This window comes from Centruroides sculpturatus, unplaced genomic scaffold (assembly GCF_000671375.1).
Source record: "Centruroides sculpturatus isolate CEXI.00-Female unplaced genomic scaffold, Cexi_2.0 scaffold69, whole genome shotgun sequence".
NCBI lineage: Eukaryota > Metazoa > Arthropoda > Arachnida > Scorpiones > Buthidae > Centruroides > Centruroides sculpturatus.
In genome coordinates this window covers 202,622-218,009 of record NW_019384304.1, presented here as the reverse complement: position 1 = coordinate 218,009, position 15,388 = coordinate 202,622, and the positions used below count along the sequence as shown (strand labels likewise).

General features: G+C 29.8%; 1 protein-coding gene across 1 annotated transcript in view; it reads right to left on the bottom strand.

The window, feature by feature from the left end:
• Positions 1-15,388, bottom strand: part of LOC111618249 (CLIP-associating protein 1-like) — a 184,925-nt gene that overhangs the window by 93,261 nt on the left and 76,276 nt on the right. The window contains exon 10 of the mRNA XM_023359738.1: positions 14,125-14,142. Within this exon, the coding sequence (XP_023215506.1) occupies positions 14,125-14,142 (18 nt within the window). The remainder of the gene's footprint in view (positions 1-14,124; positions 14,143-15,388) is intronic.

Genomic DNA, 15,388 nt, shown 5'->3' with positions numbered 1-15,388 from the left:
AGACATTGACACCTAATGTCGACCTCTAATACCAAATTACTTAATATCTAATTGATAATAATAGCCTGATTAATTGTGATTGTTTGGTTTAGTATTAATTCGGAAGTTTATTATATTTATGTATTTATAACAGTTAAAACAAGATGACCAAAATAATTAAGATGCATATCTGCCATTCTGAAGAAACCAGGTTTCAGCCTAGGTCAGATTCTCAAAATGTTTCATGGGTGGTCTGGCCCCAGATGTGTTGGTACCTATTCCTCAACATCGAAATGTTTTATTGATCTGGCCAAATTCACAACAGACAAAAGGTCCTCTTAATATCAACAAAATGAAAATTTGTGTGTGTTTGTGTCTTTTGAACAGCTCAATATATAAAATAATTAAGTTTAAAGCAAAGGAAAACAACAGAAAAAAAAGTAATATATTTACATTTATAGTTCTCACATGCTTACCATTAATAAACTAATGAATAATAAACCAATTTAAAATCATATTTTTCTAAACATACAGAAAAAAATTTAAGCAAATACAAGAGAACAATTTGATTTAAAGACATAAATGCAGGAATTCTTTACAGCAATTATGAACTTTAATTAAATCACTTGCATTATAATTTGCTTCAAAAGTCATTCTTCTACTTTTTATCACCACGAACATTTATTTACTCTTGTTAGCTTATTTTTTTTATGCTGTATCTAATTATCTAGAAGAAAACTTTCAATACTTTCTTTTTTTTTTCAAATAAAACAATTCTGAATGTAGAATAAAGTAATTTCAATTTTAAAATTATATATTAGATGTTATATAATAAATTAACATGACAGACGACTCCAATTATGATTATTGTTCTCAACATAATTAAACAGGTGAAACAGCATGTCATGCATGACATAGATAACTATCAAGAAGTTTAACCCTTATTAAAATACAAGATTATTTTAGAGATGAGTAAGACTTAATCTGTGTCAAATGATTCACTTAAATAACTTCTGAAGTTACATAATACTTGAAAATAATGATACAGTAATGTATCTTATTAATCTACATTGAACATTTTGTAATATTTTTTTCAATCTTTAATTAATCAAATATTCAAATTTGCCTAATTAGAATTTCATGATAAAATTTTCATTTATTTTCCACGTGATTTAGGTGAGCATTTTACAACTTTTTTATGTCGTCATTCAAACAGTAATTGGCAAACATATAATCTATCCCTTTAATTCTCCTTTAAATCTTGTTAGAACAGCAAATAACAAGAGTGGATTATGTATACATAACAGAATTTATGTTCTCAAACACTAAAGCTAATTAAATCCTAACGCAGCTCTGTTTAAAATGCAAATGATGACAGAGTTATTCGTCCATTCATTTATTGACTAACAAATGGAAATGTACTTTATGGAAAATGACAAAACATCTGAATAAATTTAATTAAAAATTCTATTTTTTTGAATACTTTTACATCTCTCTTTGTAGATTGTTTCTTTATAAAATCTGTCAAAGATATTAAAGACTTTTTTCAGTTTATGAATAATAATCTGAAAAAATTCTGAGATCATCATCTAAATTTTACTGATTTATTACAAAATTTTAATCCAAAGATGGCAATTTATTACTTAAAATATGCAAAAAAAAATGTGTAAGTATTTTTTAGATAGAAAAACAAGAGCATTATACATGCCACTGTTCAAAACAGGATACATAAAAACTGGTTAATATAACTAGAATTAAGCAACAGAGTTTAATGTCACTGTCTGCAAAGGCAGAATCTAACAATCTAACACTTGTTTATATATATATATATATTGTAACCAGATCAAATATATTCATCATCATTTACACAAAATAAAAAGAAAAGTGATATATAAAATGCATAAACACTGTTTATCAAATGATGAATAAATCAAGGTTATTGCTAAGCAAACATTAAATCTTGATAACACAAGATTCAAAAATATTTTTTGTTAACATATTTACTTATAATAATAAAAAAATTGCTCCAAGTGAAGCTGTTTGAATTTCTCCCCTCTTCAATGTAAAATCAATGCTTTACTTCCCAAAATAAAACTGTCGGGATAACTATACGATATCTCAACAATATCAGAAAATGTTCTAACTGCTGGAGAGTCTTCTGATAAGAAGATAGTTCAAATATATATACAGAAAAAACTGCTATATTTGATTAGTTTATATAAAATTAGCTTTTATAAGAACTCTAATATATGGAAAGAATATAAAAGAAAAAGAAAATTTATAAAAGAAAATATATACATACACACAACATATCAATTACATTCCTGGAATACTTGTATACAAAGAAAAAATTATCTCTATGTATTACTAGTTAAAGATTTCTATAACTAGTGATATAATTCATTTTTATAAATTTATTCTGTTTTATACAGTTTATCAATAAGGCTACAATATCTAGGACATGATTTCTAATGCCTGGATATCTTAGCTTTATCAGTTTACAAATATTTTTCTGTTTGAATAATATCATCTAAAAAAATTTCATATTAGTTTTAGTTTTGTACAAGAAAACATTAACTATTTCCAGACAGTTTAAATGATTTAAAATTTACGATACTGCCTAGTCAATGCAGACACACACACATGTATATAACTTATATTGGTATTAATCGGATGATGTTTGTACAAAGAGAAATTAGTAGCTATAGAATTTTACGTGGGAAGAATCTATAAGATTTTTACTATTTGAGAAAGAAATTTCATTGCTATTGTTAATCTTTTATTGATTACAAAATAAACATGAGACTAGTATGCCTCCACACAAAGAAAGTTTGTTTTGTACCAAAAAAAAAACATGCAGCGATAAAAATGTTACTAGTCCAGTTTCTAATAAAAACTTTATAATGTATCTGTCTGGTTTTATTTTCTCCATTTTAATGAAAACTAAATAGTTTATGTGAGAAGAATATAGTTTCTGTAAATCCCTGAAGAGCTTTATATGAAAAGCAAGATAATTGCATGATGTAGACAAAGCAGTTTAGTTAATGTTATTTAATGGAGTTTCTTCCTTTGAAGAGAGTCAGACAAGAAACACAACAACCTGCTGAAATGGGGGGGGGAACACGCAAGGGCAAGTGTTAAATCGGACAAAAGGGGGGGAAAACAAATTACTAAACGCAATTTTATTGAATGCAAAGTGGCCGGTGCAAAACGTGAATTCGAGTCACGTTGAAGAAAAAAAACAAAACCGATCCACTTCTACTTTTCATCACATCCGGTAAAAGTTAACGGTTGGTCACGAGGACAGGAGAGCCAACACGAATCGTGTCAGAGGAAGGAGGATGACGACCCCGACCTTGCAAACGACTTGGCAAACGTGTACGCACGATCGATGATGACAACGTCGGTCTAGACACACAGGAGCCTTTATCATCCGACATGGGCGGACGAAACGGGACCCGTCGTCTTTCGATTTCCGCCTTCTTTCGTTCGGATGAATTCGAATTCTTAAACTGTAGGAGGAGATTCACGTGGCCAAACCGCAACCACCCACCCACCCACCCATAAGCGGCGCTCACATATAAACTCGGAAACGGATTCCCGGTGACAGTTTAATCGATAGAGCCTTCCCGAAATAAAAGACGCATTCTTCTATCCCCGTGATCAATTACAAATGCAGTTGTCGCATTACAGTAACATATAAGTCAGTCACCGAACCAAAAAAAAAAAAAAAAAGTCATGCCAAGCTTTCATCTGAATAGGATCCGTGCAGTATCAATTATGCATAACTTTTTATGCAATGGAATGAGTCACCTTCTGACGTTACCTATCGAAACTCAAACTTTGTACGGGTTTTAATTTCGATATTCGACACCCAGAGCGGTGATTTACATAAAGAAAAATCGCGCAGATACAGCGATAGCAATCTATTTATACACTATCGAGTACGGCGGGAACAGTAAGGAAATTTTTCCTCTTAACGCAACTAAAAATATAAACAGCTACATTCTTTTGCTACTTCCTGATTTAAGCAGGTATATATGGCGTTACCATATCTCTTTTTTTTTCCATTTTATTGACATTATTTTACTAGGGAGTCGATGTGTGCCGACTAGCAAGCGAAACGGAAACATACGACGGGCAGATGTGTAATAGGAAGAAAAGCTCAGGGCCCAAGGACGTCAGTCAATAGAGGAAAGAAGTCAGGAAATAGTACTCTACAGCAGCTGTCGTGTTTATATTTCTATGAAACAGTTTAATTAACAATTTAAACTAATTACTAATTCACAATCGTTGATGATACTCGAACGTTTCTTAGATAAATTTCACAGTAAAAATTCGAGATTCTTCACTCCACTACACACAAGTGCGAGTGGAGAATTTTTATACTTCATACATAACACGGGAAAATCGATTTCGAAGAATTCGAGTCGAATAAGAAGAAGAAAAAAAAAATTCTTAACTGGAAAATCTAACATTTTACAGATAACAAGCAATCTTTGCCCCCCTTTTTTCCCTACAGCGAGTAAATCTTGTTTATTTTTTTACATCTCCCTTCCAGAAGGCTTGTATATCAAAACAAAGTACAAAAGAACACTTTTAGTGATAACAGCGGTCATTGTTAGGAAAATATGAAGTAGATTTCTTGCTGAATGAAAAATTGAGAAAGTTATTTTCTTCAATAACAGATATCAATAGTCTAAAATAGAGTTAAGGTTAACAACCTGGTAGGGAAGTTGCATGACGAACAAAGAGCAATTTTTTGATATTAATTGATCGGGCAACATATCCAATTTGTATTATATGTAATATAAATTGAGAGATCAGACAGTAAGATAAAGAAAAAAATAAAGAAAGAGAAAAGTTCTGATTAACTTAATGAACCGAAATAATACCATAATGGCATAGCAGTCTATTACTATCTACAGATGAATCTCGATAAAGAATGGATTAACATCGTTACAAATTACAAATAGCATGAAGTGTCGTCGATACAACAAAGAGAGCATTGAGTCAATGACCTAAAAAAAAAAACGAGCTGGTCACCTTTGTCCAATTAATTTTCTAATCATATCTTCCTTTGCAGGGATAAATATTTATAAACTGAACTCCGTTTTACTCATCGTCGTGCGCGCAAAATTCCTATTCGCTAACGAATTAGCATCCCTAATGATCGATTTGGCTGTGGCAAAAAAAAGAGAGTTGCTTTTAACGCTAATGTGAATCTTCGTTTCGTGACGGCTCATTAAAGACGTCACGCGAATTTTTTGAGGAACCAAGCTCCAAACCCATTTGTTATTATGGCCGATACTGCGGATTCCCCCTTTCGATTTAGGGGTGTGGCCCGTCGTAACTCCCGCAACTATTTTATGGACAATCGATTTTTACAGACTTGGCGCCACTTCATCTGAAAGCTTTTTTTTTTTTTTCAGGTAGACTAGGTAACCTAAATAAATACAAGAGCGAATAGTCCCCCTCCTTTCGGCTCTTAGAAGACGTAGATTTGAGTTAAATGCACTAAAAGTCTGAGCTCTGCTGATCGTTTGTGCATCCGTTAAAATTTATTCCATCCAAACACGAAAGAATTCAATAATAAGAGGCAAAAATCACGCGAAGTGAAAAGACCAGACAAAATTGTTTAAATGGTGTTATTTACAGGCACTACTGCCTCCGATTTACACTAATTATTGACCATAAAGTTGCATTAGTTCATTTATCACTCGGTTCCGTGCCCACCCTTTAATTGAGATGTCAATACTCCACCTATTTAAGATGACTCCACCATGATTTCTGTTGGCAAAGAACATTTTCTGAGCCTCTCTGAACGTTAAATAAGTTCGCAGACTATAAAACCCAAGGAGGGTGCAAGCCTAAATAGATCCCCCTACTGGAGGGGGTCTATTCGTTCTCTCGTGAACTAGTTAGAACAAACAATATCGCGCTGGAATAAGCTTACAACGAATACAAAATACGGATGCAGCTTGATAATAATTAAAGTAGACGTTAGTTGGATCCATAAATCACAATAACAAGCCGCGCTGCTTAGATAGAGCAATGAGTCAGGAGGGCAGAGAAATACACAACACGTCTTCCCATCATCCACTGCAACACCAACAAAGAGAAAAAAAAAAAGGTAGTAAATACGACAGGGCCGATGAATGAAGGTGCAAAGTCGCCAAAACACGAAAGGGCTCGCCTCGTATATCAGTTAACCTTATCAACCATTGACAAGTGAGAGAGAAAGGACCTCCGGCCATATGTAAAAAGCCGACTCTCCCCGTCTTCACGAGTAATCGTGACGCAGTAAGCCACGTCCAACCCCCGCGGGGGTGGTAGAACTTTACATACGAATTTTTACCTCTACATCCACAGGTTCTCCTGTACTGTCGATCCGTCGACCTATCGGCAAAACGTATCATGTTATCGAACAACATAATCCAATCGGTATCTTCGTCCCATAAAACAGTTCCGTTCCAACCGGATCTTCCGCTGTAGCGGGTGACATTTTCGTTTCCACTAACACCTTCCGCCTTATCCTCTGTCTGTTCCGTCGTGTCCATGACGGTTGGCATGTCTAGCGCGACTGGTACATACTGCAGTAGTAGTCTCTAAATGGACGGCAGCAGTCCTTGTAGCATAGGAGCGATCGGCGAGGAGGGAATGGCAGCACTCTCTCACACACATGCACACACCGAGTCACACACACACTATCTCTATCCCCGAGTGGCGGCTGCTATGGCTACTTTCTCAGGTGATTCGCAGAATCAATGACTGGGTCACTGTGATAGAGGGGGGGAGACGTACGGATGTACTGTACGTTTCTTACTAATTGACCCAGCTACAATACGCTCTTTAATTATTAAAGTGGCGTAAAACGCAAAAAAATAATAATAAACTTGTTAGAGATGCGATCGAGTTAAAAAGATAGCCAATCTGAAGGAGCAATAATCGCTTAAATGCCTTTAACTGCACGTCGTTGGGGAAGTGACTTGTCTGTCCTTGGCTATTCATTCACTTCCAATATTCAATGAAATATTTACACACCCTCCGAGAATGTTGGTCCTATTTATTAAATCTATATTTATAAAGTTAACGTTTGACCCGCTTGGAACGGGAAATGATTAATGATGAAAAGGGGAAGACAAATCAAACGCAGGCAGTGATAATTTAATAATAAAATTGTTCCAGACCAACGTTTTTTTTTGACTCTTGCCATATTTTAACAACTGCACTGACACAATACGTCTACTTCTATAATCAATTTGAATTCGTATGAAAACGTCAAGTGCTTGTCTACTCTTGTTAAAATCTTTGTGGTACTCAAAACTAGTTCTTTAAAAAAAAAAAATTAATTAAAAAAATCCTGTTTGTCTCGCCTTTAAACAATCATTTGTTTAGTGGTTACTGCCCTTTTCAATAAGAGGAATTCTGATTGTTTAATTTAAGTGTAAACATTGAACTACTTTACACATCGCCTCATGATTCAGCTATTAATTTTGGTATATGATACATTATAAGAGATAATATTCAGGTAGCAAAACTAAGTAAAATTACTGATTATTCTTATTTCTTTTATACTTTATATGTGTTAAGCAATAAGAGTTATGGTAGATTAACTTTTTCCAATAATAAGTCTAACAATAACAATCTAATGTAGAAAAATCTCATCCTGGAGCTCCTTTAAGTATCTTTTTTTGGGTCCCAAGTAGGTTTGAGCATTGTGTGGTGGTCGTCCTACACTGGGGTGTCAACGCCCCACCAAACTTCCTGTGTGAAGAGTGGGTGGAGAAAAGATTTTAATTCACCACCTTCATGTGACTGGTAAGTCAGACCAGGATTTTTTTCCCCTTTGACCTTGACATTTTCTCCTGATGTCCAAAAGTGGGTGAATTTTAAATAAATTTCAATTTTCTTTCAAATGAAATCCTTTTACATTAAACACCCCAAAAGTCTTTTACTAGAAATTTTCTAGTATTGTCCGCTGATTTATCATTTTCGATATTGAAAATTCTTAAAATTTTTTAATGGTGATAAATTTTTCTGATTAAATAATATATTAAATACAACATTAATTTATTCTTCTTTTCTTCCTCAATGCAATATAATATCTAAAGAACAAAATAATCTAATTAAAAACTTTATATCATTTATGTAAAATACATAAATTATTCATCTGTAAAGAAACATGCTTCAAAATAAAAAACTTCCAGGTATTACATTGCAAGAATAATGTTTAAAAAATATATATTTTTTCATCAAATGACGAAATTTCAAGTTATAAATTATACTAAAATTCTCTGTTTTAATCATTCATACACACACCTGCTCCATATAATTTTACTTGGCACATCCACACCTCCCCTCTAAAATATAAGGCCATACATAAATTTAAAGTCTCTCAATCTGTTGAATAAATAATGATTTTTCTTTTTTACTTGCCTGCGACTAAAGCAAATATATTTTTTTCTTCTTTTTGTAAACTTAATTTATTAATCCTCAAAACCATATAAATTAGATTATTAGGTTCAAAATAAAGAGTTAAAAATTATATTGATACAACAAAATTTTAGTGTGTAAATAGATTTAAATTTTGTATTTTAATATTTATGCAGTATATATATTTGAAATTAAATAAGCAATTTACAATTAAAATTATCTACTTCAAATCTAATTTCGATTAAAATTACAATTTCAAAAAAATTAGAAAATTATTCAGAAGTTAGCAACATCTATTTTACTTAAAGCACTTATTTCCGTCATACTTCTCGGACTGCCGGTTTAATCTCCCTCTCGTAAAAAATTCATATTTAGAAAGGTAATAAATATCAAAGTAGATATTCTTTCAGCATTGTACTTAAATTGTTGATGACTTGTTTCTACATCATACTCAATAGATACAGCAATATAAAAAACATTCACTGTTTATTATATTATAATTCAATTTTTTTAATTATTAAAGTAACTTATCAAATAAATTATAATGATAATTTAATTATTAATTAAATTCCTAGCTTAATTATACTTAAATTACTAAAAGTGATCTATAAATTCAGCATATCTTGCTATTTGGAAAATTATTCATCTCCGAAAGATAACTGTGGGACTTATACAGATATGAAAAGACTAATATTTTAATCTAAAGATATATAAATTATTTCATTATCAACAGTTAATTATTTCCTGTAATAAATAATAAGATTAGATAGGTCCCTTCTTTCTAAACTCTTTCTGGCCTTCAAGAAGAGTTGTGAAAAGAGCTATCGTGAATCAGCCAGGCCCACAACAACACTGCTAAATGGTGAGAGAGAAGGCCCAAAATGGCTAGAGCAAACCACCTAAGGAAATCTGCATTAGGTTTATCTTTTCAAAGTATTTATTAGTTAACATTTATAATAGAAATGAAAGGTTTTAAGTATCCAATTATAGAAAGAATGATAATTTTTCAGTTCAGTATAATAAACACTAATTAAAATCTACAATTTTTAACTTTATCATGTAACACATTAAATACATTTCATGGAAGTTACTTTTCTTATAAGTTTAATAAAAATTCCACAAAAGACTAAACAGGATAACAATAAACTGTAGAATTATTATTATTATTTGATGAAATAAATAACAAATACTTTAAATTAATAAAGAATGCAAACAGAAGTATTGAATTATCCATCTGAAAAAGTTCTTTTTAATTTCAATAAAGGATTTTTACAAAGTTTTAAAAAATTCTTAAATTCGTTGAACTTTACAAGACGTTCGTCATACATTTTTTTTTAAACTTTTCTGAAGTTATCAGATTCATAAATTTGGAATCTGATAACTTTAAGTAGAAATAATTCTGTTTGAAGTTTGATGTATTATGCTAACAAGCTGTGGGTGTTTTATTTCAACTTAAATTTTTTTTTTTCCTCGAGACTGCCTACTCTTTCCACAAAAAATTACATCATATCAATTTGTATAAAAATATTAAACCTCAAATTATTATTCTTAAATAAAAATTTACAGTATAATATAATGTTTAACTGTCGTAATTAAATTATAAAATTGCTGTACGACATTATCAATATAAAAAAAAAAAAAGAAGAAACAACTTTTTGTATAAGAAATCAGCAAGAAAATAATATATTTTTCAAATCATTTAAATTAAATCTAAATGCTATCAAAAAAATTTCACTCTAGTTTTTTCAAGTAATTAAATTTGATCCTTTGTGTTAGCATTCTTACAATTACAACTTTTATCATTTTATTTTATTTTTTTCAATTTATTCCATCATCATGTGAAACTTTTTAGAATCGTTATTCACAAATGAGACCTGAAATTTTAATTGCCTAATTAGAAAAAAATGTAAAGGAGTATTACAATTTTTACTTTTCTAATTTAATCATCATCAATTTTAAAATAATTTTTAATTGTATTTGGTAACTCAATATTCTTTAATTTATCCAAGAATCAAGTTTCTTCACAACTTTAATTCTTTACAAAATTATAGACATTGATACAAAGCATTTGTATTAACATAATTAGAACTAAACATCTGTTGTACAAAATAAATTACATTCAATTAACACTGTAATCTGTCAGAAAATGATAAATGTTTTATTTTTGCTTTAATTATCATTAATTTCCCATATGGCAAAATAATTAAATTTAATTAAATATAATATATATATATATATCATATCATGCTCAAAGCATTTTGTACATTTTACAATATGTAACTAGTAGTAATGAAATCTCAGAATTAGATACGTAATGACGTTTACCCGGATTAAATGAAACTCTACAAGTCTGGAATACATTATAACATTTTGTTAACAATAAGAAAGTTGAAAAATAAAAATATTAATGGTTTTTCATGTGTTTTATATTATTTGCCAAAAATATTTTATAATGGAATAAACTAAAAAAAAAAAAAACTAAAGCTGAATTTACTGAATGATTTCTACTATATTAAATGGACTAAAATTACCATCAACAAAAATTAAAAGGTTCCAAACTTAAGCTTTACAATTAAATCCATGGCACGTATCGTACAGCACATATTACTTTTTAATTTATTTAAGTTCGTACGAATTTTAGAGTGACATATGTAAATATGTAGATTACTTTTAACAAAATTATTATTTTCCTAAACATCAAAATATGTTAAACAAGAAAAACTTTACTGCATTAACAGCTTCACATGTACATAAAATTAAATTTTACTGATTACATATTATAAACTGCACTTTTCATTTTCAGAAATACTGAAAATATACTTTGGAAAATATAAGATAGTCTTACTTTAGGAAATTACATTTTGTCTGAATCAAAATAAAAATAGATTTTTCTAAAACTCTTACCGGCAAACTTCAAAAATAAATAAGCTTCCGAAAATTTTATTTGAAACTTTAATCATATAAAACGTCTTTTAACTTACTTTTTAACTAAATAAACTTAACGTTGACATTTATTGAAAATATATTTGTTTGATGTTTTTGGTTTTAATCTTTCTTTTAAATCTTTTTTTTTCTTTTATAAAAAAAAAAACAAGTGTACTGATAAAAGATATTTCAATCATATTTTACTGAAAATCTTTGTTGGAAATTTCTATTCGACTTCGTACCTTTAGTCTTTATTGATTTTTTGCATACATCAATTGATAAACATGATTTTGCTTTCCAACACTCATAGAAAAATGCAATTAGCTAACTTTAAAAATCACCATGTGATGATATGAGATTAATAAAACTAGATATATATATATATATATCTTCAAGTACTTTTGTTATTCATAAAACTTACATACATTAATGTGGCAAGATAGTGTTTAAGATTCTTCCTTTAAAAAAGGACTTTAATTTAAATTGAAAATAAAACCGAGATCAAAGAAAATTGTTTTTTGAAAGTTATAATTTGTAATAAGATAAAATACAGACATGATTAAAAAAAATTAGCAAATGAAAATGTATATAAAAAAAAGAAAGTCGTGCTCCAATCTTTGGGTTACGCAAAATTCTTTATATGTAATGAAAATGCATCAACGTTTTCATGATAAAATTATTTAAGTCACTAAAATTAACGTTAATACAGTGACATTAAATAGTGTCAGTAAAAGAAAAATCTCAAAAAATCTTAATTTATTGTGATTGTTGTCACAATGCTAAGGCTACAATTTTTAATAACATTTTAATTTAAAAATTAATTGGGGCATCCAGCCCCTAAATTTATCTCATTTCAATATTTCTCAATTTATCTAATAACTCCATTCTCAAGATTAATAAAGAATGGATGGCAGTAAAAATTTATAGGTCTGCAAAATAAAACTGCATTGATTTTGATACTAAAACAAACATTACATTTCAATATTTTAGGCTATCGTAAATATTCATTGATTTTCATTTATTCTTTACGCAGAGCGGAATATAGTGAAATACAAATAAAGTTTATTATTCAACATGTAAATTGATTGTGTTATCATCAGAACAGAAATAGCATAGATTGAATTTATATCTATAGATATTAATCATTCATGAAATAGGGAAAACTAATGTTTCCTTAAAATTAAATTGTTTTGTACTTACGACATTGTTAGAAATTATTAATTTAATTAGTTAATACATTTTGTTTAATTCTAAAAAATTGCACATTATTATAATAGTAAGGATTTTTTTTTTGAGTTAACAATAATATATTATTACTCAAAAAAAAATTGTTTTATTATAATGAAAAAACTACTACTCAATTGGGAAATGTTAACAGATACATAGCAAAATGAACACCTTAAATACTCAATATAAAACTGCTATTTTTAATAATTAATACTAAGCAATTTGCTACTAGAGGTAGACATTAAGTGTCATCTCTTATATAAGTTAATAATTATAATTTAAATAATTTATTAAATAATTTAGAATCATCTGGAAGAAAACTCTAGCCCAGAGTGGGGCTAGAGTTTTTAAGTATATTTAAGAATTATAGCCAGAGTATTTAAAGTGATCGTTTGTCTACATATCTAATAGGGTTTGGGGTTGTTTTATATATTTTTTAATATTTGAAGACAAGTTCACCCAAATAGGGATCACCATTTTTTACTTTTGCGTTCTGGACAGTACATTTCCGGCAACTGACCTTCCTTTCTAGGCTACTAGCCACCAAAAAGCTTAAAAAAAATCCTTTTAAAAACACAAAAAGACTTCCAATTAAAAACACAAAGATTTTCTAAAATCAGAACTGGTGTTATACAAATGTCTTTCTTGTTACCATCTGTACTTTCTCAGGGGTATTCGGCCTTTTATCCACAGAGAAGAGAGCACTAGAAAATGTAGATTAAAAAGGTTCCCCCTGGTGACAATATTTTATAGTCATAATTATCTGTGGATAAAAGGCCGAAATACCCCCAAGAAAATACAGATGGTAACAAGAAAGACGTTCGTATAACACCAGTTCTGATTTTAGAAAATCTTTGTGTTTTTAATTGGAAATCTATTTGTGTTTTTAAAAGGACTTTTTTAAACTTTTTGGCGGCTAGTAGCCTAGAAAGGAAGGTCAGTTGCCGGAAATGTACTGTCTAGAATGCAAAAGTAAAAAATGGTGATCCCTATTTGGGTGAACTTGTCTTCAAATATTAAAAAATAAAAAGAGCCATCAAACAAAGAAAAAAAAGATTACAAATTGTTTTATATACTTAAACGTTAACAGTTTTGAATTAAAGATCTTTAATATATGTCTTAATACACTTTACACTAAATCAAAAAATTTAGTTACTACTAAAATAAACAATATTAACAATAAATTATAATTATTATTAATATATAAATATAATATATTTGAATAACATATATAAATTTTTTATACAAGGAAACTAAGCTTGAAATATCTCTGTAATAACTGATTAAAACAATTCCTTAAAAGTTTTTGCTGAGTAATTTATTTTAATTGTATTCATTAAAATATGTTATTTATAATCAAGTGAACACGTACTTATCCGATTTCAGCAACAATTTTCTACAACTTCCTCTCAAATAAAAAGTTTATTTTTAAAAAATGTTTACAAATATTAAAAATAATAAAAATGGTTATAAAAATATTTGAAACATATTCAAAAAAAAAAAAAAAAAAAAAAAAGAGGTTTAGTTTCTAAGCCAATTTTACATTCTGAAATGAACAGTAGGTGCCAAGTGGATCTCATTGATTTTCAGACTCAACCTGATGGAAAGTTTAAATTTATCATGGTCTACCAAGACCACTTGACCAAGTTTATTTTGCTTCGTGCTTTGGAATCTAAACGAGCTGAAGAAGTAGCCTACCATTTGAATGATATATTTTTGACAATAGGTGTCCCGTGTATTTTGCAGTCAGACAATGGAAGAGAATTCGTCAATCGTATTATATGTGAAATGACGAGTCTTTGGCCAGAACTTAAGCTAGTGCATGGAAAACCACGGCACAGCCAAAGTCAGGGCTCTGTCGAGAGAGCCAACCAAGACGTCGAGAACATGATCAGTTGTTGGCTAAAAGATAATCACTCGACTAAATGGTCAGAAGGATTGAGATATGTACAATTTATGAAAAATAGGGCCTATCATTCGGGCATAAAACAATCGCCTTACAAAGCTATGTTTGGAGTTGAACCCAGAGTTGGTCTTTCAACGACATCACTACCACCAGAAATAATAAAGGATATTCAAGATGAAGATGACGTTCAAAAACTTATTGAAACTGATTTAACCCATAGACATACAAATGATCACAATAATTCAGGAGATGATAGTGATTGTAATGATATCGAAACTTCTAAAATTGGTGATGATATCCAAAAGGCAAGACAAACAGCTGCTGAAAACCTTCAGAAACAGGCAAAAAAAATGAAATCTGCTTCTGACAAATCGCATCCACCAGCTAAAGTGGGAGATAATGTGACTGTGCCGATTCCTGATGTAGACAGAGGAAGGGGCGACCTAAGAAATGTTATTGGCGTTGTTCTTGAAATAAACAATGATGGCCTGTACAAAATTGGAACTAAGCATGGAATATTGCAGACACTCTATTGCAGGTTAGTTACGCATTTTATTTATTTTTTTCTCAAATTACTTCAGAAAAGAAATTCTTTTTTAATGATCATGTTACTCTATTTCACTGTCAAATCTGAACTGATTTCGATGATTATTGTTTTTAAATTTGGAAAAGGTTTTCAAGTTTTATGAATTTTTTCAGATAGGGTTTTAGTATAATATTTACTTATAATGAAGGCCTGATAAAGATCTTCGAAGAAAAAAAGCGCAATGTTAAACGCTGTTTTGTTTGGTCTAAAAAGCATGAATATGTTATGTAATTTGGTCAAAATAAAATATTTGTTTATTACAGAACTGAATTCGACATTTGTACTCAAAAATTTCTACAAGAAAGTGATGTTAATCAAGATGTTCAAAT